The sequence below is a fragment of the Apis cerana genome, linkage group LG11, assembly GCF_029169275.1.
Source record: "Apis cerana isolate GH-2021 linkage group LG11, AcerK_1.0, whole genome shotgun sequence".
Classification (NCBI taxonomy): Eukaryota; Metazoa; Arthropoda; class Insecta; order Hymenoptera; family Apidae; genus Apis; species Apis cerana.
The window spans coordinates 13,563,918-13,588,096 of NC_083862.1; the positions used below are offsets into that span (position 1 = coordinate 13,563,918).

At 30.7% G+C, this 24,179-nt stretch overlaps 2 protein-coding genes and 2 long non-coding RNA genes across 7 annotated transcripts; 2 read left to right on the plus strand and 2 right to left on the minus strand.

Annotated features, from left to right (window-relative positions):
- Window positions 1-745: 745 nt before the first annotated feature.
- Window positions 746-2,311, minus strand: LOC107995756 (uncharacterized). 2 transcript variants are annotated; one of them, XM_062082117.1, is made up of 4 exons: window positions 2,053-2,311; window positions 1,706-1,876; window positions 1,486-1,633; window positions 746-1,387 (listed from the first exon to the last, which is right to left on the minus strand). In XM_062082117.1, exons 2-4 carry the CDS (start codon window positions 1,848-1,850, stop codon window positions 916-918), a joined length of 765 nt encoding a protein of 254 aa, XP_061938101.1. In that variant the 5' UTR covers window positions 1,851-1,876; window positions 2,053-2,311; the 3' UTR covers window positions 746-915. The 2 variants fall into 2 exon arrangements, with proteins under 2 accessions (XP_061938101.1, XP_061938100.1); XM_062082116.1 differs by having other exon boundaries at window positions 1,706-1,913.
- A 673-nt stretch (window positions 2,312-2,984) lies between these two features.
- LOC107995902 (ceramide kinase) lies at window positions 2,985-23,678 on the plus strand. 2 transcript variants are annotated; one of them, XR_003697167.2, is made up of 9 exons: window positions 2,985-3,347; window positions 11,872-12,123; window positions 17,042-17,235; window positions 17,341-17,716; window positions 19,326-19,478; window positions 19,567-19,763; window positions 20,000-20,169; window positions 20,512-21,499; window positions 21,577-23,678. XR_003697167.2 is itself a non-coding variant. In XM_017053640.3 (8 exons), exons 1-8 carry the CDS (start codon window positions 3,218-3,220, stop codon window positions 20,585-20,587), a joined length of 1,548 nt encoding a protein of 515 aa, XP_016909129.1. In that variant the 5' UTR covers window positions 2,985-3,217; the 3' UTR covers window positions 20,588-23,678. The 2 variants fall into 2 exon arrangements, 1 of the variants encoding a protein (XP_016909129.1); XM_017053640.3 differs by having other exon boundaries at window positions 20,512-23,678.
- On the plus strand, window positions 3,356-10,293 carry LOC133666998 (uncharacterized). Of its 2 annotated transcripts, XR_009832014.1 has the most exons (4): window positions 4,131-8,209; window positions 8,272-9,505; window positions 9,684-9,994; window positions 10,069-10,293. It is a non-coding gene; the product is annotated as an uncharacterized LOC133666998 (long non-coding RNA). The 2 variants fall into 2 exon arrangements; XR_009832015.1 differs by having other exon boundaries at window positions 3,356-8,209; window positions 9,684-10,293.
- On the minus strand, window positions 9,516-11,900 carry LOC133666999 (uncharacterized). The gene is made up of 2 exons (XR_009832016.1): window positions 11,769-11,900; window positions 9,516-11,638 (listed from the first exon to the last, which is right to left on the minus strand). It is a non-coding gene; the product is annotated as an uncharacterized LOC133666999 (long non-coding RNA).
- Window positions 23,679-24,179: the final 501 nt, after the last annotated feature.

Sequence of the window (24,179 nt, forward strand, 5' to 3'; positions counted from 1 at the left end):
ATATGTTATTCTTCTATTATAATTGATCTTGAATTTATTGTTTAAAGTAAAACTTTTTAGATTAAAATTTATAATAATAAAAATTTAGATATACGCCAATGAAAGTACAATCTGTTTTAAAATTCCTTCATATTCAATTGAAACAATGGCGGGATCTTAAAAATAAAATAGACAATAATGTTCAAAAAAATTTTTTGTATATATTTTTATCATAAAAATTAATATATATCATATATATATATATATCTTTTTATTTTGATAAAAAATTACAAATATATTTTTACATGTTTAAAAATAGTTAAAAAATATAATAAATTAGAATATTCATTATCTAACAAATGAAAATTCCTTACATTAGTCTGTTTTTTTAAGTTACTAATTTTTTCTAATAGAATCTTTTGCAAAATAGAATTTGTGAAAGCAATTTATTTGTATGGATCATGCATTTATTCATTATATATAATATATCCAAATATATTCCTGTTGAATTCGGTTGTTTTCGTATATTATCCGGAAATAACCGAATCTTTTGGCGCAATACGTACGTTCAATTTTCATTAATTTCTTCCGTTGACTCGAAGATGCCGCGTTGTTTCGTCTCACCAATCAGCATTATTCAGTGATTCTCAACTCTATTGAGACAATATTTGATCAATTAATTTTTTGTTTATTTTTATTCAAAATCTTTTGCAAACTTATGAAATAACAAAAATAAATTGGAAATGGGAATATATTTCGCTATATATATTTTTTTGATCTATTATTATTATAATTCATAAATTATTTTTAAATATAACATTTTTCTCAAATTTTAATACATTTTATTTTGTTAAACATACTTTAATCAATCTATATTATTATAATATTTTAAATTTATTTGTATTATTACAAACTTTTGTTTATAAAAATTTTAAATTAAAATTCATCTGTTCTTTCATCTTGTTGATTTTTTACTATTGAACAAGAAATATCATTTTCGACCGACATTGCCGATTCTTTTTCGTTTAATATTTTATCGATCAAACCCAATACAGATATTTTAAAGCTTCTTTTTTCTTGGCTTGTCATCTGTTGCATATCTGGAAGTAAACTTTTAAAAAACAACAAGTCTGCATCGTTGATTGATTCGTCAAGATCTCGTCTATTGGTGAGAATACAATTATCTGAACATCTATGTGACAATAGTCTATCTTCTGCGTGTCTGATCGCTTTACTTCTCGAAAACACATACTCTTCATTTCTCGTATCTCCATCTCTTTCTGATTCCGATATCTTTTGATCGGATTTGTTTAATTTTTGATAATTAGAGGACGTATCGGAAGTGGTCTCCTCTTCATTCCAATTCTCTTGTGCGATTGGTCCTTCTTCGTTCAAACTTTCATCCGCCCTAAAAATAATAGAAAAAAAAAAAAAAAGAAAACAAAGAATAAAATTTCTTAACTACAGAATTATTATTAATTTCTCTATATTTTCTACGTTAGTTACCTACGAAGTTTGCTATAAGGAAGTAAAAAATCCATGTAATCTGCCATATAATACGGTTTTTTCGATTTTGAATTTGTTGTATTTTGATTTCTTAAATGTCTGCTGAAACTGGCACGGAGGTTCTTCCATTTTTCTTTACATTCTGCGGCTATGAAGAAAACATCCGAATTTAAATATACGATCGAATTTTCACAAAAATTTGTTTTTGAAAAATTCTTACCAGAAGCGTTTACTTCCTGCGCCACTGCTCTCCACATTTTATTTCGAACAACTTTGTTATGATAATCATTGCAACTGAGATCATATAACGCTGGATATTTTTTAACTGTTAGCACTAAATTTATGTAATTTCTAGTTTCATCCATAGTTTTTTTTTATATATATTATTTTTCTAATGAAATAATATTTTTTTACTTAAAAAAAGTAACCTTTATTAAAATAAAAACATGTTTAACTTTGATAAAAAATTATTTTTTTAATCAATGAGTTATTGTTTTTTTAGAATTTTATATAAATATTATAACCATATAACTTTGAATTCATAAAATTTTACGTCTTTCAGCGTACAGTCCGCATCACGATGTCTGCGTCATTCCAAGTTCGCGAACATGCGATGTCTACAACAATTTTCAATTTATGTCACTTTCACTCGTTCTTTTTTGTACTTTAAGATTGATTTTCTGAAACACCAAACGTCAAGTAATAACTGGGATAGTATTCTGCAAGATATAGAACAATGTACACTTGTTTAGTAGATATCGTTCGATATCAGAAAGTTGTCGCGTCACCAACAAAATGTCATGTCGCCTCGCGTTTGTCGTATTCAGGGAAGAATAGAATATTCTTGGGCCCTAACCAAACGTCAACAATAATAAATTGTTAGTAAAATTATCCATATGATTTATGCTATATCTAAATAACTAGTAGAATATTCTATTCAAAATATTACGTGAAAAAAATAAAGTAATAACTCGCTATAAATAAAAAAATAGAATTATTAATGATCTTTTGTAACGAGTTACGTTCATGCAGGGATATTTTTAGCGCGTTAAAATCAGAATGCAGAGACAGCTTTAATCTTGTCAGATACATATTATCTTTACATGATAAAATTAACTATCCGACAGATGGTATGGCTATGTTTCAATATTACCGATTCGGTATAAAATAGAATTATAATATGAATAATGATTAAAATTTTAATATAAAATTAAATAAAATATATTTTAGAATATCTTATTATTTTATAATTTTATTAAATTATATTAAATTATATATTAAATTTGATTAAAAAGTAAAATATTAATCAAAAATGAATTGAATAATCAAATTCTTCTTATATTTCATCTATATTTTAAACCAAATAATGAAATATATTGAATATTAAATCTATATTGTATTCTATTTTTAGTTAAAATTAATGATCAAGTGAGTTTTGTATTAGTAGTTAGAGAAATGTCCGATTGAAGGCACTATACATCATAAAAGCCGAACATTTACGGTTTGACACGATTCACGGTAAGTCGATCGTGCGCCGCAGTTGTGCTCGAGCTAACGAGCGAGCAAGGTCGTTACATATTTTAATTATTTGTGTTCCATTCGTGAGACTTGTTTCTGATTTTCGTGTTAATTATTTTGTATATTATAAATCGATCGGTGTGGAAATGACATTTATACAATCTCTTCGTTGAAAGAGCTACCTTTGGAAAGGCAGCCAAAGTCAGCCGTCAATATGATGCAGGAGATTTCAGACCAATCTTCCAGGACAGTGCTCCTGAACACATTCATAGTGAAAAAGAAACGGTGCAGAGTCTACTTTCATCGTGGCACACTCATCTGGGAAACAGAGAAACCGCCATACAGTAAGTATATATAATTTAGATTTATATCTATATATTATTGGAATAGTTATCGGTAATATATTGAAAAGGATGGCAATCTATTATTTATATATCAAATATTCGTAGAGAAAATTTTATGGATATTCGTAATTTTTAAAAGTGGAGTAGAAAAAGTAGAAAATATTGTTCAATTTTAATACTTATGTTGTTGTGTTAGAAAGTAATCGCGATATCGTCTGCGAAATGGACCAAGTATTTCCGATTTGTTAGAATGGATCACACATATGTGTGATCAATTAAGAACAAAATTTAGATAATGGATGTGTGAAATTGTATTATTTAAAATATTAAATTGTATTAATTTGTAATTTCATGCATTTTATAAGGTTTACAATATGTTTAAAAAATTTTTTTTGATTTATTAAAGGGATATTAAAAACTTAAATGTTTAGATCATTGTGTATGATAGGGTAAAATGATTGAACAAATAATATAATCAATGGAAAATTTGAAAGATATGATTTGTGGTAATTGAATTCACATTTAAATAAATTTTCATTCAATTACTTCTTTCCGAAAAATATCTCTTTATGAAATCCACTATATTTCTCGATATCTTTGGAATTTCATTTATTGATTCTCGAATCAACTATCAGTTGATTAGCCTATTGAATCATTAAGCTATTATAATAATCGTTTAGATATATATTTTATTAAATTTATATTATCGAAAATTTTAATCGCATCATTTGAAAATTTCTTCTATTTCCATGAAAATAGATTTGTTAAAATCCATTTAATAATAAGTTCTTCATTTATTATGTTCAATTTCAGATTTCTATTGAAATTTCTTGAAATGATTAGAATAATTATTTGAGTATTTTAATGAACATTGATTTCTGCGTTTTTCGGTAAATAATACTTAAAAAAAATTGTTTCGCGAAGGAATTAAAAGATTCACGATTTTTTTGCAAGTTGTTTGTTAACGGAATTGCAATTGCTTTATTTTTAGTTTCAATATTTATTTATCTATCAATTTTGTTTTATTACATATTAGTCATTGATAACAAATAATTCTATATTATGATTTCGAATTTTTATCAGGATATATTATCATTATTACAGATACAAAGAACAATGCAAATTGATTCTTTCAATCAAATGATTTATTTGTTATATTAATGAAATATTTATTGTTAATAGATTATTTACTATTATTAGAAACACTTATTAGAAAGAAGAATTTTTCTAAAAGAGAGTTAGTTTCTAAAATTTTAAAAAAAAAATCATCTTTTTTCTCGCTATAAATAAACACTTCGTTTTTATTTCTCTACTAAAAAATTCATTTGCAATGTAATTATTGATAAATCTTTAATGATGGATATTGTTTTAATGCTTCGTGCCATATTTATCATTCTAAATTTTATTATATCCTAGTTTTTAAAAATCATTTTTATTACATAAAGTATCGTTTAATAATCGTAGATTTTCTTTGAGTTTTATTGCTTGAATTTTATATTTGTTTTTTTAATGCGTCACTGTATATTTTATCGTACAGTATCGCATAAAGTATTAAAAAGAATTATACATCGATATTTAAATTTCTCCAATTTTCGTGAAAATGTAGTAAACATTTCAAATAGAAGGGTTGTACATATATATAAAAAGATTCCAAACAGTGACATAATCTTATGTAGGCGGACAAAAAATAAGGGAAACATGCACGTTCTGTATGTTGACTGTTGTCTACGTGTATCGTGTAGACAGGCGGAATGTCGATAAGTTTTCGGCGATCGGTGGCCGTCGTAAAAGCGACGACACATGTACACTCGTCCTTGGAGCTTGTTTGCATACGGTTTCATTTCCTTGTGTTCGTTTCGCCTTTGAATATTAAAGAAAATCATCTTCGTGAAATCCTTAATATTTCTTATATTCGATATTTATATTGGTTACATTGACTTTTATCTTTTTATTTTTTTTAAATTCTTTCTATCTTGTTTTTTTTTCATTCTATTGCTTTCAACGAAATCCTTCATTCCTTTTTCTTCTCTTTCTTCTTCCCTTTTTATTTTCTTTTAATCACAAGATTTTTTTTATTTTATTTTATTTTTTAAGACTTGCAGAACTTTGAAAAATGGGATATCTTATTTTTGATATATTTTAAGAAATTCGAAACACGGTTTTGCGTATCGAAGCTAAGAATTCGAAAGAAAATATCGAAGATGGAATAAATTAAGACGCTCTTTCACAGCGTCTTTTGTATTTAGTATTCCGTCCGCGATGATGATGCTAGTATACATCGCTTCCTATTTGCATGCGATTATTACCTCTTTTCTCTTCGCTCACGTTTTGCTTTACCTTTATGGTTGGATTACCTTTGCATATGTTTTCTTTCTTTTTTTTTTTTGAGAGAGAGACAGGTAATGATGTGTTGATTTCCATCTTGATAATTAAGATGACAAAATATGACGGCAAATATTTAACAAATTATCGAGTGGAAAATTTTTCAAATATATTCTCTTTTTAAATTTTCTCCAAATAGATCGTAAATTCGAAAAATTGCAAGTTTGGTAGTAAATTTCGTTCAAATTGCAAATTATTATTTATATCAATAATAAATTCGCGAAAACTCGATCCAGTGGTACGATTCAATAGGTTAGTGATCCTTGTAAACACGCAAGTGACCCCCAGTAAGGGAAAATTGGTACAAACGCATTCCAATACGCCTCGGTTCTTTCGAATCGGATTCGATCCACGTTATCCATTTAGCCGTTAAGGTCAAACCGCACGGTCGCATTTCTTTCGATTCCTCCAATCGGTTATATATCTCTTTCATTTTTCGCGTCTTCTTCAAAAATAAAATAAACGTTCCTGCGAAAAATTCACAGATAAAAATATCATCAAATACATCTAACATAAACGTAATAAACATCGCATCTTAAATGATAATTGCGCAATCGAACTTGAATTCCATTTTCCTCGCATTATTTCCTCCATGATCCCAATTAAAATTCCCTAGAAACGCGCCAGTTGATTTCCATCAAAATGATACACGGTTTCAAGAATGGATTGATGATTACGTAAAATGATTTTGTGCTCGGCAAACTTGCAAATTATTGGATATCTTATATATATATATATATATATGAGACATTGCAATGTTGCCTTTGACTTTTTTTATACGAATATTCCGTTTACGTAATTTCTTTTGGCTTAGTCAAAGTGCTTACACTATCGAGTAGAGAGGAATATCGAGAGAGGGAAAGAAAAAAGATTCGAATTGGCCTTGTCCATTTCTCCTTTCGATCTTATTGATTCTTTTCGTGGTCGAAACACCGGCAATGCTTTGGCACACGTTATCTCGATCATGTGACCACGTGCATACCATTTCCACCGCATTTCAAATAACAATCATTCAACTAGCATTTTTCTATTATTCCCTATTATTTGTTCGTCTTGTTGAAATTGTGAATATCATTGATTTGCTTATCTCTTATACTAGTTATAACTGGATTATTGGACAGTTTGCGATAAATTATTTATTTTTTTATCGTTTATATTCGCGTCTAATTTACACACGATGGAAAAAAAAAAAAGATCGGCTGTTGTTGCAAAACAAGAATTTTTCAATTCCAGTCATTGTATTAAATGCAAGTGCACAAATGATAGTTGTTAAAAAAGTAATTATAATGCAAATTTATGCGAAGGATATCATCTTTATAATTAATAATTGTAATTAATTAAAACAGGAAAAAAAGAAAAATTTTCCATAAAAAAATTAAAATAATCTCATTCTATTTAATTGCTCTATTCGTAGAATAATTAAATACGAATACGTGATAAGTCACGATCGAAAGATTAGAATGGAAGAAACGATTTATAATAATTTTAATGTATATATATATATATATATTTTTCCCTTTTTTTTCTCGATCGAATATTATATACTGGCGTTTATTAAAAAGGGAGGAAAAAACCGCGGGCTCATGGCTGCAGGTAGCGTGTGTTTATTGCGAAACACTTTAATTATGAGTCTCTGCGTAACGTCTTTTTTTTTCTCTCTTTCCTCTCTCGTCCCGTGGAACTGATGTAATAATGCCAAGAGTTCTATCGCCTATCTTTTTTTTTTCCACCATTAGACGATCACCTTGCACGTTGGATTATTTTTGAAAAATGGTTTGGTCGATCGTTTGCATTTGCATCGATAAAATTTCTTGCAGAATTGTATTGAAAAATTATTTGACGACGAAATAATTTTCAAAAAAATTTTTTAAAGAAAAGATAGAGGTGTGTTTTAGAAGAAAAAAAAATATTGCGACAGAAAAACATTCCTGATAAATTATGAAGATATCGAAGATTATGAATGATTAATTATATAATAATTATTATCTTGCATGCATCAATTGCTTATAAATATTACATTATTATTTCCAATGATGATTCATTTAACGTGTAGACTTTTGGCCGAAACATAAATTTTTCTCGACGTTTTCTGTCGTTCCTTCCCCTCCAATTTGAATAGATAAATCGCATAACGAATATCGCTTTCCATAACGAGTCATATTTAAATAAATTTATGCTACAATATTATGCATTTACGTATATTAATTAATGTTAATACGGCACACAATATGCTTCATTAACATTTTAAAAATACATTGAAAAAAAAAAATTAAATATTTAAATTACGAATTCTTTATCGAACAGAATTCACCATTTAAGAAAAATATCCATCCTCGAAACTTCAAGAATCTTCTCTACTTCTATACTTTTATTATCCAGTTCAAAGAACTCGAATTCAAGAAAGGAAAAAACAAGTTTCTAAATGTCGGGAAGTGTAAAATAATTACGTCAACTCGATTCGAAGCATAGACGCAGGGAAGGTAATAGAAGGTATTTCGTTGAAAAAGAACAGGCGACCTTACACGATCTCTTTGAAACGAAGGTCTCTCGTCGAGCTGGAGATCGAAGTGTGAACGACCGACGCCGCCTAAAATTACTCGAACAAATTCAGACTGCAACGGATGGCCCGAAGGAATTACGGATTCTCTTGGACGATCGCTCGAATCAAGGCTCGACCGGTGCGCTTTCAATACGGATTATCCTCGACGTTTCAATCCCTTCTAGGATTAAATTTTTCCACTGGATATACCCTTTCTCATATCCATTTTTGTAAGATCAAATCCTTGGTCATTGTTATGATAATGATGCACAAGTTATTCCGTTATATTCTGTGTTATATAGAATGCATTTTTTTTTCCATTTTTATCGTAGAGTCACATTAAGATTATTTTTATTTCCTTTTTTTTTATTAATATAAGGATCTTGTTATCCTCGACTGGAAATAATATACTTGTTAAAATGATTTCAGATATATTCTTACGTCGTATTACGCATTTTCTAATTATCGTAGTTGAGGATCTTCTTGTAGTAGTAATAACATATTAATTAAAATTATTTTAGAAATATTGTATTACATGGAATGCTTGTGTTTCATATTAAATGCAGGAATATAGTTTTAACTATAGATAGAAATTATACAATTTGGAATTTTTAATTGGGTTTTTATTACAAAAAAAAACAAAAAATAATTAAAGAAAAGATTAGAAAAGTGTATAATTTTGTTAACTTTTGCAATTAATACCTTAACTTCGTTTTCCAAGAAACGATATTCACACTTTATATTTGAAGAATTTCATATAGAAATAAATAAAATGTATAAACAGAGAGGACTGGTTCTAAAAAATTCTCTTGAACGTTGGGTGACCACTAGTCGACCTTGTCCTTGGTCATTCGCGTTTTTTCAACTCGCTCGACGACAATTCTCCTCCTCCTCCTCCTTCTCTTCTCCTTCTCCTCTTCCTTCTCTTTTCTATCCGTTACAACGTTCATTTTCGAAAAGATAATTCGTGACGGCACAATCTCCACGTGGAAAGTCCTCAAACGAGGCGGAGACAAAGGCTCGATACGTTTCTGGGTCACAGCCGCAGTTTCCACCGGGCTTCGTAACAGCCATTGAGCCGCCAAGCGTGGGAGGACATGCAAATTTCCCACGATACCCGCGAATTTCTACGATTTCTCAGACGTTCGGATACGATATCGAGAATTGTTTACGCAAACAAGGGAGTAGATCATGTTCGTTTATTTAATTCGTGTGATTGAAGGGAATAAATGAAAATGTAATTTAAATTTAATTTTTCGAGAAACGATATTATTTATTAAAATATAATATTATTAACATTCGAGATCTTTATATTGCTATTTCCTTTGTAAATAAAATTAATTTATTATTGGTCATCATCGTGGTCGGGTGTAAAATTTTAATTATTTTCTTTTTTCTTCTCTTTATCGAAACAGATGGAGAATGATACTTGAAAGTCAAATGTAAATTCCTATATATTTGGATTGGAGTAACGAAACTGTATGTAAACTGTATGCATGAAATGTGATTTTGCGTATACCCGAGTCCAGTTACGAGGTGTAGTTTAAGTGATAAGACGAGAAAGTGGAACGAATCGATGCGAGTGCACTCGCAGAAAGAGTGCAAAACACTCTCGCTACTATCTTTCGTCGAATAAGCCATGTGCACCATATTTTTAGCGCGGATTTACATTTGCGGATCGCAACACGACGATTAACACGAAAACGTTCGAAAATTTAATTGGCAGGTAATTTTATTTTTTTCTTTTTTTATTTTCTTCTTTCATGCGTTATACTTTTTAAATACGTTATTTATTTTTAGCACGAGCAGCAGCAAAGAAAATATGATAACGAGCTAATTTTTCAATCCTCAAATATTTAACACAAATGACAAACAACGAAACGACGAATCTCATCGAAAGAACCATCGAATCTTCGTTTGAATTTCTAAACAATTTTTCAATTCGACAATTAAAAAAAAAATCGTCTTTTCCTTTTCTCGAAAATAATCTTTCCTTCCTGATTTCCGAAGAAAATCAAAAAATTTGAGAAATTTCGGATAACGTTGCTAAACGTTTCAGGCTTGCACGTATTTACTATTCGTTGGATATAGTAGGTTTAAAAAAAAAAATATCAAAACTCACGATGGATGCATTGTGGCCGTTATCAATTACGCAATTTCGTTATCTATCTTCGACAAGTTCATCGTGCTTTTATAGTTGGTACACATACACGCGCAATTTGGCTTCGAATGACAGCTGTCCCGCCGATAACCGCGTTTGAGTCAATTAACGACTATAATATTTTTATGCAATCCTCGTGCCAAATATATCGTGCTGTGTCGAGCAACACTCAGAAAAATTTACACGATAATTTTCAGCGAACGAATTTGTTTTATTCGATCTAATCGAAACATTTTCGAAAAATTATCTAATATCAAGATATAAGAAGTGCGTAACGTTGAAGAAAAAAATTTTTTTCCGTACAAAAAGCTCGATCAACAATGTTGAAAATATAATTTAAACGTTGGAAAGAATCCGAAAAAGAAGGATACAAAGTTTCAATTCTTTCGAAAAATTACGAATAAATTTTAAATTTACTTAAAAGTTCGTAACGATTTTATAAAAAGGAAAAAAAAATTGCAAAACGTTATCATCACTCTACGTCTTATCACTTTTATGAAGTGTCAATCGTATTTTCCCGCCTCCCCTATATCTCGTTTTATCTTCTGGTTATCTTGGGCTACTTTGTCCCATCTTAAACAATTCTCTATCCAGAGATGATTCAATGATCTTTATTAATATGATAGAGATAATCACAGATAAAATTCGTCTTTCATCTTTCAAATAGACAGAGAGAGATTGTACATTTCTGACTAATCTAATCTAACGCTTAAAAAGTGTTGGTTAAAACATGGATTACGCGTACCTTTATTTTACATCCTTTTTGTTTTTCATTCTCCTTTTATCGGTTGTAAAAAAATGAAACCGAACACATTCACATTTGAGGTTATGTTTCCTCGTGTCGTTTCTTCGCCTCTTCGCGTTCCTTTCCTTCTCTTTCTTCTCTCGTATTCAGTCGAACATAGAGAATATCGATTATATTTCATAGGGTATTTTGCGGACGAGTAGAAGCAGCTAGTTCGAGGCGTTCAATTATGCAAAACAATCGGACGTTTTGAGCTTGACTCGCCTTTGTTCTCATCACCCTGTTGCGATATTAAGTGGCGGCTATTAGAGAACGGTAAATCGAATCCCCTTTGTCTCTCGTCTTTCCACTCGTACTTGTTTCCTCTTTGATTTATTATCTAATTCTGCATAATCTGTAATAACCAATTTTTCAAACTCGATTCCATGGAAATGTTTTCGCCAACAGCGAAGAAATAATCGATCCTAAAATTATGTAACTTGTATCGATAACAATGGAACAAGAATAAAAGGAAAACAAATATTTCTATATATATATATATCTATAAAAATCGAATTTAATTCCAAGATAATTTTAAATAAAATTTTTCTTAACCTTAAAAATTATAATTCAGAGATATAAACGGAGAGGCAAAACGACAATTTCTATTGACTTCTATTTTTGACTAGTTTTTTTTCTTTTTCAACGATCTTTCCAGCAAGATGGACGCTACCAATGACCGACGTGCTCGCCGTTCGCTACGGTGATGATTGGATACACGGGATAAACTTTAAGGAGAAGCAACTGACAACGTCGCCTACGTCACCTACCGTGTGCCCGACGAATTTCATTCTCCACTACGCTGTGCACGGGCCAAAGAACAAATGGAGCCATCACAGCGTGACCATGAGCCACACAGACCCGAGGCAAGTCGCCTCCTGGGTCAAGACCATACGAAATTACCTCATGGGCAAGTAGTAGTTCCTCTTTCCTCCTCCGGTTTCTTTAATTATCGGATCGAATTAATTCAATTTTAGAAGATATGGCGGAATTGGACTAATTTTCTAATCCCCGTTGGAACAAAATTGGTCGAATCTTCTAATCGCGTAAAATTGAAAATTTAGCCCAATTCTCTGATAATGGAAACGAAATTTTTCCAACGATCCTTCGTATTTTCCATCGAATTTTCCATCGAATTTTCCAATTTTCAATGGAATTGAATTGGTCCAATTTTCTAATAATGAAATCGAATTGCCACAATTTTCGACAATTGTATTCGAGGAATTTGATTGAAGTTGCTAATCGTGGAATTGGATCCAATTTTCTAATAAAGAAATCGGGATTGCCGATAACTTTTAACTCGTGTTGAAATTTGTTTGTCTCAAATTTCCAATCGAATCGATCCAATTTCCACAATTTGCGAAATTTACGAATTTTCGAATTCAGTTGAAAAATTGATCGTTCAGAATTTGCTTAAGAATCGCAGATATATTTTATCGATGTTATTAATATCGAATATAAAATAAAGCAAAAAAAAAAAAAAAAAAAATGTAATCTATAGAATTGGCATTATCTTTTGTGAGTCATTTATTCGATTAAGAAAAATTTACAAATCATGTTTAATTAGAAAACAATTGACGCCGTAATAATTATCTTTTAATCGTTCCGTCTCTAAAAATATATTTTTCCAGATAGATAAAGATTACAACGAAGTGAAATTTCGTCAAATTTTCTTTCCTCTTTTACAATTTAATTTCTCATACTTATCAAAATATTAATCCAAAATTACAATAGTTATATTATTAAAATATAACATAATCTTATTATCTCAAAAAATAATTCGGATAATCGGATATTACACAACCCACTCTGTATATTAAAATTGCCGTATTCAAGATTGATAAATACGTAATAGAAGGTCGATTTTTAAAATACACCATGAAAGGATATTAATCATCTTCCTTTTAATGGAAGCAACCAATGAAAAACACTATGAATCCATGATAATGATACCGATGCATGAAAATAGAGAAAAAGTAGGTGAAAGTGGATTCTCGTTCCACGTTGTTATTTCCTTTCTATTCCAGTTGTGGAAATGGCGGTCGCTTAAATAATTGAACGAGTATCGATTATCACAAAGCCTTTCGTCAATCGGTGTAACAAGATCTCCAAAGAATAAATTGAATTTTGTACGTAAAAACTCAAGTTTGATTTTCATCCGATTTCGCGAAAGAAGATTAAAAAAAAAACCTTCGAATTAAATTTCCCTCTCAATCTCATCGAAATGATCCACCTTTGTAGGTTTGTTCGAAATGAAATACGATATGGTTCTTTTTTTTTTTTTTGAAACGTACCTTATCGAACGATTAATCGTAGTAAACGGTGTTGCGTTTCCTAGTGAACTGGTAGAAAGGATTAAACTCGGCTCACGATGGAACTGGGTCGTTGGTTGCGGATCAAGATATATTTTTTGCTTGAAAAAAAAAAAAAAAAAAGAAAAATAAAGAAAAGAGAAGAAAAATATTCAGATTAGGCAAATTTGAAAGTTCGATTTGATCTATATTTGAGGAGTAATTAACTTGGAAAGAAGTTAATGACACTTTAATTTCATTAGTTTCACTATTTTGGGCTTTGATATATTTAAGCGAGTTTCTCTTTGTTTCTTTCAAACAAGTTACAAGTTCTTTCCTTTATCGAATAGATAAATTGTATGAAAATAGAAAACTTTATGCTCGCTTGACGAATAATTTTTTTTCTCTCTGTCGATAAATTCCCCACTTTATAAAGTTGTAAATTTAAAAAAATTGTTTTATTCAAGAGAAATCAAAGAAAAATTGTTCAAAACTTCAAAGTTTGAAAGAATTCATAAACGAAAAGAATCCAAGCTCTCGTGTCTACTTACGAACTAACTTCGAAGAGAAATCGCAGAAAGTTTCACATTCAACGCAGAAAAATTCGAACCTAGAACAAATGAAGAATTTAAATTTAATAGAATTCAAAAAATCAAAAAAATTCAATGAACAAAAAAAAATCTAAATTCAGATATTTGTAAAGCTCGAAACCAACGAGGATCAGTGAAGAAATCGCAGAAAGTATGACACTTAACCTAAAAAAATTCGAGCCTGGAACAAGCGAAGAGTCCAAATCCTCGTGTCTATTTATGAAATTCGAAACGAAAGAGAAACGAATCGAAGCACATTTGTGAAATTTAATCTAGAAAAACTCGAGGCTAGAATAGGGGAAGAATCCAAATTTAATAGAATCCAAGATCAAAAATTCAACGAACGAGAAGAATCGAAATCGTCGTATCTATTTATGAAACTCGAAACGAGAGAAGATATCGCAGGAAACGTGACATTTAACCTAGAAAAGTTGGAGCTTAGAACAAGCGAGGAATCCAAATTTAATGGGATCCGAGATCAAAAATTCAATGAACGAGAAGAATCGAAATCCTCGTATCTATTTATGAAATCGTAGAAAATGTGACATTTAACCTAGAAAAGTTCGAACCTCGGAACAAGCGAAGAATCCAACCTCTGCAGAAATGATAAAATAGCCCGATACTGGAAAACTTGAAAGAAAAGAAGGCCTCGAGCCCTCGTCTCTGCTTATAAAGCTCGGAAGCAGACAGAACTGGAAGAGTGAGCGCGGGGAAACGTTGCATTCTATCGACCAGTGCGCCATGACACTTCGCAGAGCGACACTTCACCTTGCAAAACTCCCTATTCGCGGCCACGACTCTTCCCCCCCTCCCCCCGTGCACCTTTGTCCCTCCGGTCTTTACGTCATCCTCATTCACCGGATAAAAAGCCTCGAGGATGCACACGTGCAACTTGTGCACAGCTTAAATAAACCATTCTCTCGGTCTGACGCCTCTCGTTACTACGCTGCTTCACACCGTGTAATGCAAGTTTGAAGAGCGTCTGGATGCTTTCGCATGGTGTTTCAAGTTATTAATAACGATGCTCGAAATAAGTGTCTCTCTCTTTCTCGACAATTTTAGTTTGCAGACCGTTTAGACGAGATTTATAGAGGACGACGGGTTTATAAAGGATTTACGATAGTTTATAGAGAGACGATAAGAGAGTTTTGGGATAATTGTAGGTTAGATATATTAGATAGGTTGTTTTAAAGTTCACGTTAAGGTTTTAAAAAATTGTCGCTTTCTGTTTCACTTGTTCTTGTCGAAATGTCGACGAGTCTACGAGGTCGATTATTAAAATTGTAATGCATAGATGGAAATAGAAAGTGATAATTCAACTTTACAAGTTTTCTGTTTTAACCTTGAGTTTATTAAGTTTCTAGGAGTTAAAACTACCGCTTTCTATTTCATGAGTCGCTTATTTGCAAGATTGTTACAAGTTTGTTTTATTTCTGGTATTATTAATAGATGAAACTTTGCAACTCCGTTCCGATCATTTTCAACGGGAATAATGTTTTCAAATATCTTGTCGTTTGTTTCTGGAAACGAAGAAACGTGATATTCATTTTTCACGTCGAAATAGTCTTTGTTTTATTCAACAATCGTATGCTGTAACATTTAGACTTGTAACCTTGATGGAAATAAAAAAAAAAGTCCAAGAAAATGTCATGGTGACGCGAGTGTTTCCTGAAAACAAAGTCCACATTATGGACTTTTATTTCAAACCGGTTCTGTCCACGATTGATGCGATAACGATTCTTTCATAAAGTCTACGTCAATAGTTTCAACTTTCTATCCCATTGTCATATCCCAAACAACAAAGAAGAAGTTATTCGTATTCTTGGAAAATAATTCAATTTTTTAAATATTCATAAATACGTTCTCGCTTCTTTCGTTGCATACGTTTATTAATATTAACGATAATATAATCCATTTTATCTATTTTTCTCATTTTTGTCACTTTTTTTCCCCCTTCTATTTTCACGAAACGAATTCACGTGTATATTTTCGTGGCACATTTTCGTGAAAAAATACATACACGTCGTGGACAAGTTGACATGTTGGAGGATAAAAATAAGCTCGATCAGATCGGGAACGAATTACAGCGGTCGACCGGGTACACTTTCACCGCGGGTCACCGTGCCTCCGCCATGCGGATAATATGGAAGCAGGCGCAGGCAATGAATCGAGAGAGAGAGAGAGAGAGAGAAAAATGAACGCGGGAAATATTTTCAATCTAAACAATCGTTTTATTTTCATAAAAAGAAAAAATTATCGTGTAACACTTTCAATAGTTGAATAAATCAAATTGTAAAACTCGTATTAAAAATAATTTAGAAATAATAAAATCTACTTTCACCCACTAGAAAAATAAAATGAAATTATTTATCGATCAGGCCTTGAGCATTGTGAGTATTTTTTATTTGAACTGTTACGCTGGATCGCTATAAACGATAATTTTGTTTGCTCGTGTACACAAAATATCGATGGTCAACCGATAGCTAATCGGCAAACGGGTATCTATTCCACGATATTCCACGTAATATTCCTAACATTGTGTAAACGAGCTTATCGTCCATTCCAATCAATCAAACTGCCATTGTCGAATTACTGCCCTTCTCCCGCGGATGGAGCGAAGGTAAAATGGAAAAACAACGGGGTGGTGGTGCGTCCCAGTGCGTGTAACGCGATCTCTTTCTGGTATATCTTGATGAGAGAACCAGTGGCCATAAGTATTGATCCGGCTTCTTGTTTGTCGCGTTGCGTTTCTACAAAAATAAAAAAAAAAAAAATTATCCTTGAATAAATAAAACTGATTTACCTCACCTCGACAATTTTCTTGAATTAAATTAACTCTTGACTCTACTCTTCTTAACAAAAAAAGAAAAGAAAAATTAATTATTTAAATAAAATTATTGAAATTATTTTGAAATTCGACTGTAAATTTCTCGATGGACTTTTCCAGGATTAACCCATCGTCCCAGAAAGATCTTACTGTTCGTCAATCCTTTTGGAGGGAAGAAGAAGGGTTTGAAGATTTGGGAGAAGGATGTGCAACCCTTGATGACCATTGCTGGGATCGAAACGAAGATGCTTGTTACAGAGAGGGTCAATCATATCCGTGATATCCTCTTAAGTACAGATCTTACAGATTTCCACGTAAATTTCTTTTGTTTAAATCAAATAAATTTTTAAAAAATCTTTCCTTTCCTTTTATCGTAAAAAAAAAGAAAAATTATACTCGACCCTTTCCACCCCTTGCAGGCGGTAGTCTGCATCGGTGGGGATGGTACCCTCGCCGAGGTGATCAACGGCCTTGTGCTGAGGACTTCGAGGGATCGACAGATCGACCCCAACAATCCCGAGGCGAATTTACCGACTCCTCGACTTCCGATCGGCGTGATACCCAGCGGAAGTACCGATACGGTTGCTTATAGCCTTCACGGAACCACGGATGTGCAAACAGCGGCTATACATATCATCTTTGGCGACAGTGCCGGTCTTGACATCTCCTCGGTTCACAATGACCACACGTTGCTCAGGTTATACGCAAGTATGCTCAGTTACGGTTACCTGGGTGACGTGATACGGGACAGCGAGAAGTTCCGGTGGATGGGTCCCCAGAGATACGATTATTCGGGTAAGTATATAAGCTAAGTATATCTCAAGTGGAATAAAAGTTCCTTTGTTTGATTGTGCTGTTCTGTGTGGCAATTGATAGATAGATTTATATATTATACATATACAGGAACTGGGAAAAATTTGAATTTTAAAGAGGAAAATTTATTTGCAAAATTTTGTAAATAAGATTATTTCTTACTTATCTGTTTTAAAAGTTTATTTTTTCCCAGTCTTGGTAGTTATTAATTTTTTTTTGTCCCTTCCTTTAGTATTTAGTATGTAGCCTGAAAGGAATATTTGAAATGAAATATGATTTATTATGGATGAAAGAGAGAGGTTAATGAGAAAAAAAAAAATGTAAAATATAGTTGTTTTGCATTGAGAATTTTAAAGAATGTGTGTAGGAAGTAGAATATGGCAGAAAGAAATTTGCGAGTTTCTTCAAATCGAAACATCCATGTTTTAGCTCTGTTTTAGTTTCCTAGGAACACGTGCATGTTCGAGAAGGAAGGGAAACAAAAATTATGAACGATAGTTGTCATTCATTGTCAGATTTTATATACAGATTTATATATAGATTTTATAACTTTTTTTACACAATTTTACACAAATTTTTATATCCTTATTTTTATTTCTGATATAATGACAAGCCGGAAAAAGATGAAAGATAATAATTTTAAATGAAGCATTTCGTGAAAGTGTTTTAAAAGATTCGAACAAATATTATACATAATGGCAGTACAAAGGAGAATAAGAAGATGGCGCTAGTTAATATAGCCTTAGAGCGCATTCTTGCGGGAGATTTGTGAAATGCGAAAGATTCCAAGGTAAATTATTTAAGTAGGTAAGTATGTGTCCTTTTTTTTCTGTGTGTATTTATTATTTCATGTGAAGTATGAAATTGGAAAATGCGTCTTTTCTATATAGTGAAAGATAGATCTTAGATATATTATCTACTAGTTAAAATTATAACTACGTATAATTTAAATTATTAATCTAAAATGGTGTGGTTTTTATGAATCATATTTTTTACATTATATATTACATAATATACTTACTTTTTTTCGCAGGAAAGGTCAAGAAAGATAATATAAAGCTGTTTGAAGATATTGTTAAATGTATTATTATAGACATTAAGAGTTTGATACCTATTTGTAAAATTGTAAACAAAATTGTATCGATCAAAGATGATAATAAATATAAATATATTAATCTAATTAAAATAGATCTATTTTAAGTATTTCCTCCATTATTTTCTATTTCCAATTTTTTAATATCAAGAGGCAAATATTTCAATTTTATTAGAACATTTCTCAAAATTTTCATAAATTTTTATTTACGATTAAATTTTATTAATTTACGTTCATTTTATTTAATTGTTCTAAAAAAATAAAAATACTTATCTTTCTAGTTTTTTTATTAATTTCAAATATATAATAATTTTTTTTATAATAAATATACATTTAATCATATTTTTTTTTCTTTCACAGCTTAATTTATATATATATACTTCTTTATTATTATCAAAATTTTACATCTATACAAAAAGAAATAAAAATTAATATTCTAAGAACTAAAAAAATTATAAAAAAAAGAATAATAAGATACATACATCGATTTGAACTCAGGTTTCAAGAAGATCCTTGGGAATAAAGGTTATGAAGGTGAGATTCAACTTCTTTCGGACCCTTGCCATCCAGCGACCAGCACAAGGTGTACAAAAAACTGCACTAGATGTCTGCAACACATGCACAACAGCAATTCGGAAAAAGAGATATCCAGTTAGTTCTATTACATTTTATCGAATTAATTTTTTTATTTTTTTTATCATCAGTTTTTGTTATATATTTGTCATTAACGTAATCTCAGGATGGATGACTGTCAGAGGAAAATTCTTCATGGTAAATGGTGCCAATCTCGCGTGTGGTTGTGCCAGAAGTCCTATGGGATTCAGTCCCCATTGTCATATTGGGGATGGTTGCGTGGATGTGATTCTGGTTCGGCATACTTCGCTCTTTAACAATATTAGGATGTTGCTCAGGTTGTCCAGTAAACAGAAAACTCTGGTGCGTGAAATAAATTAAAAATAATAAAAATTTTCATATTTTTTTTTCTATTTTTTAATCCATTCTGAAATTTCTAATTTCAAAATTTTTAATATTTCTAAATCCTTTGAATAACGTGTAAAATAATTTTATTTAGAATTTAAAAAATCGAATCAATTTTATATATATATATATAAAAGGACAAATGCAATACGTGGTTTGTATACGAATTGATCTTATCTGTTTGCATTCCTCAGTACGATCTACCCTTCGTGGAGGTGTACAGAGCGAGGGAGTTCACGTTCCGCGCCCTGCCCACCATGCACATGCACTCCGATAGAGAGATTAACAATCGCTATATGAGTTCAAACCTGAGCGTGTGGAACTGTGATGGCGAGGTGATCGATAACTCCAACGTGAAAATCAGGTAAACACTCACTTGGATATTTGCGGATACTCTATGCTCATTTCCGGTCTCATCTCTTTCACACGTAAACTTCTCATATCGTTTTATTACCACCTTTTAGTATCTTACCATTCGTTTCATTTTCATCTTATGAATTATTTTGTAAATTAAAAAATTATCATTTCTGTACGTTCAGAATAATTGGAATTTTATTAAGATTTTATTTTATTTAATTCAATGAAAATTCTAAATTCACGAGAAAAATAATTTAATAATTTCGTGGAATATTGCTAATTTTTCATAAATAAATAAAAACTCGAACGAAATGGTATAATGTAATTTATCTGTAATATTTGTTGCCAGAGTACACTGCCAACTAGTGAACATATTCACGAGACGAGCTCAGGAACCAGTTCACGACCGGACATGTTTCTGTTAATGGCGAGTAGTCGGTCGATCTGTTCTCCAATATCGTTTAAAGTAAGAACAAGACGAAAATGCGTATTTCCGCGAGACGCTACGGTATTAAAATCATAGTTCCTTTGACTTGCCCTAAATATAAATCGTAATAACGATATATCGCATGATGCGCGACGATTATGAAAAATCGTCTCGATCGGCGACGAAAGTTTCTAAAATCTTTAAAATTGATAATTAAAATTTAGAAATTTTCAAAGTTTTCAAACTATAAATCTTAAAAATCACAACTCGCAAGATATCGTTATTAGAATGTCTGACTATCGATAGAATATTCTACTGAATATTTTACGTTATATCGACCGAGTTATAACTATTAATTAATCTATATTATAAAATTAAGATTTGACACGATTAAGAAGCACGTTCAAGAAAAAAGGATACGATATTTTTTTTTAAGTTTGCACGATAGTCGGCTAATATTTTCGCCTTTCTTATTTTTAAAGTATAGTCTGTAATCGTCGAACATTCCATCGTCTCCACTATGCGGCTCAGTCGATAAGAACTTGTACTTACAAAATTTTGTATAACAAAAACCGGTGTTTTCCGGTATTTTTTCGACATTGTTGCACTGGTTGCGCATTTTCGTACTTAAAAACACATATATACACAAGCAAATGCGATTATTGCAGATTCGGTGCACAGATGGTCTTTTTCCTGTACGATATTATCATTAGAACACCTAAGTCTTTTCGATAGCGTTTGTTTAGAAAGAGAGTACAGTATAAGCAACGTTCTTATAACTCGATCAAATATTTTTCATCTGGAGAACAAGTAAAAAAAACGAAAAAAAGAAATTATGAATATTGAAGAGGAGAACAAAATTTGAAAAAGAACGTAGTAAAGAATGAAGTATCTCTTCCGATTTTCTAAGGTAACAAAATGTTCAATTGCTCTTTGGACAAGTTTATAAACTAATATTCAATAGAATTTTTTCTTAAATTTTTCAAGATTTGAAAACTTTTTAAAGTAATTATATAAATATTTTAAGATATTGATAAATCATTCGAAGACATTTTGATCAAGCTGATACCTGATTTAAATCAATTGTTTCGTCTTCGATAAGGTTAGAATAATGATATTTTCTTTACGATATCTATATAGACAAAAAAAGAAAGAGAAGAATATGTATTTTCGTCAAATAAGCACGATTTTAAAAGAATTTGCTGCGTCCTTAGATATATAGATACGTGAGGACTACATGGCTGTTAGAGCTTTTAAGGTTAGAATACTTCAGAGAAGTATAGAGTGGCATTGATTTTATCGAGATAAGTATTTCAATCTGTTTATTTATAATCTTAGAAAGAGTAGGATCCGTGAAGATCAAACATAATAAATGACTTTTTTATTGAGAAATGCATTCGAATATTAATGCATTTATCGTTCTATCGTTATCTATTATTTATGAATAATTTTCAATCATATATTTTCGTTGATCGATAAAATTTAAGTTTGGTCAGAATTTAATGAAAACTTTTGTATATTTTTTTCTTATAGTCAGCCAGGCGAGAGAATATGATAGAACTAAAGTATTTTTATATATTTAATACCGTGATAGTTAAGATAGTTCAGGTAGAGAGAAAAGTAGAAACATGAAAGTCTTTTGAAACAATGTGGCGCACCGTTTTAGAATTATAATTTAATTTTTCTTTTTTCTTTTCCGATCTGATTATTTGCAGATTGTAAAACAGATACTGTGTATCGTAACGATAAAAGATAAAAAGAAATTTATAAAATTGCAAGAAGAAAGTTCGAATATAGCTGTGCATCCCATCAATCCTTTGTTTTATCATATTGAGCCGTATTCAAGGATGGATGAATAATATATGAATTCTAATTTACGATTCATAATGATGTTACAGCACTGCTTAAATAGCTATTAAAGAATATCATGAAGTGAAGGATTAAAACAGCTAAAGCTCTGGAAAGAAAGTACTCTCAACGATTGTATCGAACGAATCTTTCCCTTTGTACGGTCCGGTTGTAATTAAAGATGCGAACGACGAGTGGAAACTCTTTCCCTCGATCTTTTCTAGTCTGTTGCGTTCGCGTCGAGACACACTTGCTCCGTCCTTGGTTTTTAGTATCTGCATTTCTATTTTCAAGGGATAGAAGTTTCCCTCGTCAATCTTGCGTTAATCTTGGATAAAATGTGAAAGATACGAGGAAGATATAAAGAAAAGAGAGAGAGAGAGAGAGAAAAAGAGAAATATTTTTATGGTAATGTAATTAATAGCCTTTTTCTAGAGCTAATGTTTTTTATACGATTAGTATAAAACTATGTTTAAATTTTACATTATTTTTTGTGATTTATATTTTTCTTCTTCTTTATCTGTGATATATTTTTTCTTATTTGTTAATTTTGCATTTTCTGCTTTAGAAACAAATATTACAAATATTGCAAAGAAAGAATAATATACATTGTTCTTTGATAGATGAACTTTTAAATTTCGTCCAAAACGTATTTCTTTTTTTTTTTTTTTTTTGAAAATCAATGATAGTTAGAATATTCGATCATGTGTTCTTCGATTCTTTAACCTTTTAGGGTCTAATCGATGACACTTTTGGCTTATGATCTTTTTCGTTGCAACAGTATTCTTTTTTTAAAAAATTTCTTTCTTCTACGAGTTAGAAATTAATGACAACGAAAAATTCTTCGGAATTTTTTTTATTTAAAAATAGATACTCGTATTGTAAGAAACAAAGATAGCGGACCATAAGGGGTTAACGACCGACAGATTCAAAAAAGAAAATTAGCAATTAGATAGAGATTATTTTCTAGACGAGTGTGTCCAGGTTGTACAGATATATATATATACATACAGATATATATATACATACATATATATAAAAAAATATAAATAAATATGTATATATCTATATTTTAATTACGAAGTATTTATATACATAAAGCAGAAGAAAGATAGTCGTGAAAGAATCGCTTCCGATATGGCTGTATCAACAACAATTGTATCAGATTATATTCGTGATGGTGCACCGAATGTTAAGATTGGCTGCGTATATTATTAATAAATTGTACTTCACTTTTTCAATCTGCATTTTTTCTTATCCTCGCACATGTAAAATATATATACTTATGATATATAAAAACTGGAATATGTTTTATTAATTTATCTTTTATTTATCTTTAATCAATCTCTTAATCACAGAAAAGAATAGAAATAATTAAAATTTTGCGCTCTTTTGTAATGTATGTATGTATAGATTATAGTGTATGTGCAACAAAGAGCGAATAGAGCGAAAAAGATAGAGATAGGGTAAAAATATTGAAATCAGCGCCATCTTCAGAGTGCCGCAAATGAAACATATAAAAAAAAAGACAAAAGATAATAAGAGAAGGATAGAAATAGAATAAGAATTGACTATCAGCGCCATCTGTTAAATACAAAAGAAATTTACTTTAAAGAGGATAAAATATATAATTAAGAAAATAATTAAGAGATGGCGTAAGTCCTTAATTCTATTCTACTTTATCCTATCTTTGAACTAGTATCTTTTGTACTCAAGAGATGGCGCCAAAAATCAATTCTTAT